At 36.3% G+C, this 5079-nt stretch overlaps 1 protein-coding gene across 1 annotated transcript in view; it reads right to left on the bottom strand.

The window, feature by feature from the left end:
- Positions 1–1499: 1499 nt before the first annotated feature.
- Positions 1500–5079, bottom strand: part of LOC107030626 (cell division control protein 48 homolog D-like) — a 5626-nt gene continuing 2046 nt past the window's right edge. Inside the window, exons 3-9 of the mRNA XM_015231891.2 lie at positions 4794–5022; positions 3510–4276; positions 3206–3427; positions 3050–3121; positions 2672–2953; positions 2202–2561; positions 1500–1957 (exon numbers count right to left, since the gene is read on the bottom strand). Coding sequence (XP_015087377.1) covers positions 1670–1957; positions 2202–2561; positions 2672–2953; positions 3050–3121; positions 3206–3427; positions 3510–4276; positions 4794–5022 — 2220 coding nt within the window. The 3' untranslated portion in view covers positions 1500–1669. The remainder of the gene's footprint in view (positions 1958–2201; positions 2562–2671; positions 2954–3049; positions 3122–3205; positions 3428–3509; positions 4277–4793; positions 5023–5079) is intronic.

The following is a 5079-nucleotide window of genomic DNA, read 5'->3' as shown; positions in this document are numbered from 1 at the left end:
TATGAAATAGGTTGAAAATCCTAATAGTTATGGGCTATTTGGCAGGAAATGAATCGCGTGAAAGTAGGATATTACTCCAAAATCTAGAAGTTAAAATGGACAATTTTTGTTTCTAAACTACAAAAAACTATCGTTAATCCTATCTCACGGAAAATTATCAATGAATTATTTAAAAATCCTAGTAGCTACGGGCTACTTGACGACTTATGAATTGTGTGAAAGTACGATAATTCAAAATTCAGAGGTCAAAAAGATTAAGAAAACATTTTTGATGGAAGTAAATGTGAATGAAGGGATCCTATCGAATTAAATTGGGAAATTGGGTTAGTGAATCTAATTAACGATAAATTTTATAGCTAATTTTTGTTATTTTATTTTATTTTAGTGTTTTTTTTAATAACACATTTAAATGAGACATACATGTTCTTTCTAAGGGTCAAAACATATTTAATAATGAGGTCTTGTAATAATTCAAAGGTACCACATTAATATATTGCTTTGATCATATCATATTATATATATATAGTACAACAATAAAAGAGTTTATTCAAATACATAGAAATGCTGTAAATATTAGGTTTATCATAAATTAATAAAAAAAATTATTTTAGACCCCTCCACCCCACCCACCCCACTCCCACCATTTATCATCTATTATGCCTCGTATATATTAAGCTATTAAATTCATGTAAATCCTTGTAAAATTAATTAAAAACAAAATGATCGATCAACCAAGATGGTCCCATGCATTACTCCATGATTGGGCTCTTAAAGCGTTCGAAATTTGATTAACTCAATCACTGATTTACAGAACAAGAAATTAAGCAAGATGTAGAAGATTGATAAAAATAAATTTGATCGAAGATCTGTTTATATATAACTATTGAATATAAGTAGTAGTAAATTGTAAAAATAGTGAAATAATAATTTGAGTTTGACAATGATATTTAGCATTTGTTGTTGATCCATCATATCATTGTTCCCTCAATAAAAAGAAAGAAAGTAAGAATTTTGCTTCTAAAAGAATGGCCTATAATCACCTTAGTACACCTACATGGTACCCCTTTTGGACATCGATTTAACTATAAATAATTAAGTGGAAATATACTCGTATCGAGTTTTTACGTCCAACAGATCTATAGCATGTATTTGTATATATAATTTTTGTAACAGCATTGTGTCAGTAAGTATTTATTGTGTATTACATGTATATGTAAACCGTAAAAATAATAATTTAGATCATCATAAAATAAAATATTATAAATAATATATAATATTTCACCTCAAGGGTCCTATGTAACATTTCACAAAATTTATGATGACGATAATAGATATTTCTTCGTGTTTAATCTGACATCTCGAATTCAATTCTTATTGGATACATAATTATCTTTGTTGGAAACGAGTTAAACAAAAATAATTACATGCAAAAATATAAGTTCTGTACCTTTAAACATTTAGCCAAATAAAATCTAAAACTTTTTAAGTAGACAAAATAATAGCTACAGAGTATTATTTATGTAAAGCTTAGAAAAATCAATAAAATTACAAACTCAAGACAATGAATGGAAATAGTTACTAACTTTCAAAGTTTCTTAAAAATAATTACTAATATTAGCAAAGTTGTAAATGGTAAAACATAAGATATGAAAAATAAGCTGAAGACAGTCTAGTTATACAGTTCATCTTCATCTGCTGCACCACCAGCAGAAGTTGCAAAGGGATCAGTAGTCCCGGTGGTGGGACCTGCAAACCGGAACTCAGAACCAAACCCTCGGGACTGCTGCAACGTCTGAGCAAACGCGTGGTACTTGCGGATATCACCATCACTCACACTCCTTCGAGCGTACTTCATTGATTCCTCAAAGTGAGCAGGCTTGATCTCAGATACTTCATCGTTAACGTCTTCCTCCATAGCTTCCGGATTATCCCTTCTCCTTCTCTCCCTCTCAACATCCTGCAAACATTAGTTTTCTACTTTAGGAAGGGGCGGAGCTAGAGTATAGGAAGCAGGTTTGACAGAACTCAGTAATTCGTATTTTGTCTGATAAAATTCATTTAGTATTTGTATAAATTAAATCCCGAATTCATAAACTTCAAGTCTTGACTCCATCCCAAGTCTATCAGTGTAGAAACTAATATCTATTGCCTCAAATATTATCAGCTGATAAGACATGGAGAATTGGAGATAGAAAACTTACTTTCTCAATGTTCTCTCGGATAGCGTATTTGCATGCACGTTGACAGATCTCTGTAATGTCAGCTCCGCTGAACCCTTGCGTATATTTTGCAAGAGCTCTGAGATCGATATCCTTAGAAAGGGGTGATTTCCGCAGGCATGCCTTGAAAATTTGATGGCGGGAGTCCTCGTCAGGAAGAGGAATGTAAATCAATTGGTCAAGACGACCGGGACGTAGAAGTGCAGGATCAATAATGTCAGGCCTGTTGGTGGCACCGATGATGAAAACCGTTTTCTTGGCATTCATGCCATCCATCTCGGTGAGGAGTTGATTCAAAACTCTATCAGCAGCTCCCCCGGCATCTCCTCTGCTACCGCCTCTCTGCAAAAGAGTGTCATATTTAGCAACAGAAGCAACTAATCTGGAAAAAAAAACCCGGTAAAACCTTGAAGTAAACAGTTCAATGGGAACATGAGAATGAGGAGCAGCACCTGAGTAGCAATCGAGTCCAACTCATCAAAAAACAGGACACAAGGAGCAGACCCTCGAGCCTTGTCGAATATTTCTCTAACATTGGCTTCGCTCTCTCCAAACCACTTGGTAAGCAATTCTGGACCCTTGATACTAATAAAATTGGCCTGGCATTCGTTTGCAATAGCCTTCGCCAACAAAGTTTTTCCGCATCCAGGTGGCCCATAGAAGAGAACACCCTTAGAAGGAGACATACCAAACTTCTCGAACTTCTCGGGATGTTCCACAGGATATTGAACAGTCTACAAAACAAATAAAAGATTAGGTCATGTAAATCAACAAGGTTAACAGGTTAGCAGATCATAATATTCATCATTATAAGTTTAGTATATATGTACCTCTTGAAGCTCACGCTTGACATTCTCAAGGCCTCCAATGTCCTCCCAGGAGACATTAGGAACTTCAACAACCTGTTCCGCCATACGTCATAATTAGGAAACGAGTGGAAGATATGTAGTAGGAGAAGCCTTGAACGAAAAGAAATGTAGACTTACAGTTTCACGCAGGGCAGATGGATTGCTTGTCCCAAGAGCAGTTGAGAAGTGCTCGTTGGTCACAGCCATTGAATTTAATATCTCAGCGTCGATAGATTCATCTTCCAAATCAATCACATCCATCTTCTCTCTGATGCACTGAAGTGCAGCCTCAGTACACAAAGCTGCCAAATCCGCACCAACATAACCATGTGTTTCTTTGCAAATCCTTTCCAAATCAACCTGCAAACAAAGATCAACATATTACCAAACTGCAATCTTTTTAGAAGTCAGAATACTAAAAAGTTTGAGGATATGGAATTACATCTTCAGCGAGCTTCATGTTCTTTGTATGGATACGAAGCACCTCAAGACGCCCGACTTCATCCGGGACACCAATATCGATCTCCCTATCGAATCTGCCAAACCTTCTTAGGGCGGGGTCAATACTATTTGGGCGATTAGAGGCACCCATGACAATTACGTGGGCACGTGATTTGAGACCATCCATGAGAGTCAAGAGCTGAGAAACAATCCTCCTCTCGACCTCTCCATGAGTCTTCTCACGTTTAGGAGCTATTGAATCAATTTCATCAATAAAAATAATTGAAGGTGCATTCTTCTCAGCTTCCTCAAATGCTTTCCTGAGATTGCTTTCACTTTCTCCTGCCAATTTGGACATGATCTCTGGTCCATTAATACAAAAGAAGAACGCACCAGTCTCATTAGCAACTGCTCGAGCTATCAATGTCTTCCCTGATCCAGGAGGTCCATACAAGAGAATTCCTTTGGGAGGTTTCACACCAATAGATTTGAACAGTTGTGGATGCCTCAACGGAAGCTCAACAAGCTCGCGGATCTGAGCCATTTGTTTACGCACGCCACCAACGTCATCATAACCAACCTCATCTAACCGATTCTCATCTTCTCTGTTCACAGGTTCACCCTCACAGAATATCTCAGTATCTGGGGCGACAACACAATATTCAGCTGGATCAGTTTCAATAACCTTGAATTCTACACTTCTCATTCCTCCTCTTACAAGAAATAGATCACCCTTCCTCACTGGTCGATATGCTTCAACGAAATAGGCTGCGGAGAAATAACACAGGGGAGACAAGAAGGATCAGTAATTGCAAATAATTAGGTTCGAATACGTCATCTCTTTGTCAATAAGAATGACAATGGTTATCCAAATCTCTCACTTCACTACAAACGACATAGCTCTTTGAAGATTTTAAACCAATAACTTTAACGATGACTAGGAATATTTTTTTAAACGTAAACAATGACCAAGAATTTGATAGACTCATTCAGAAAATATTATAACGATAAACCCCATAGGGCAAGAGGAAACCTTGTGAATCCACTTGATGCAAACTTGCAACAACACAAGTCACACCAGAGTTTAAGTTAGACAATGAAACTTAACAAACAACATAAAGTTTCAAAAGCAGGATATTGGCACAAAGCATTCGCAGATATAATGCTTATCAGAAGAATACCATCAGCTAAGTAAATCAAAAACTCTTAACAGAAGAACAATAAATAACATCACTTATCCAAAAATTCTAACAAGCAATAATCAAATTGATAGTAGAACACTTACGTTTCAAGTAAGCGTCAAACAGATTTCCGGTAACTCCCTCAATGCTGTCATCAATTGGAAGAATGTGCACACGTTTACCATATTTGACATCAGGGCATTGATGAACAGAGACAACATCACCAAGACGAACCCTAAGGTTATTTCTGACAACCTTGTTCATCCTAATCTTTGACTCATCACACTTGTCATCAACAATGGCAATGCAGATAGTATCTTTTCTTTTCTTTCCCTATACGACAAAATACATAGTTCAGAACTCAAAATCTTATATATATATATATATATA

The sequence above is a fragment of the Solanum pennellii genome, chromosome 9 (genome assembly GCF_001406875.1).
Source record: "Solanum pennellii chromosome 9, SPENNV200".
NCBI classification, from domain to species: domain Eukaryota; kingdom Viridiplantae; phylum Streptophyta; class Magnoliopsida; order Solanales; family Solanaceae; genus Solanum; species Solanum pennellii.
Note: the sequence above shows the minus strand (reverse complement) of the source record. Positions and strands in the feature narration are given on the sequence as shown.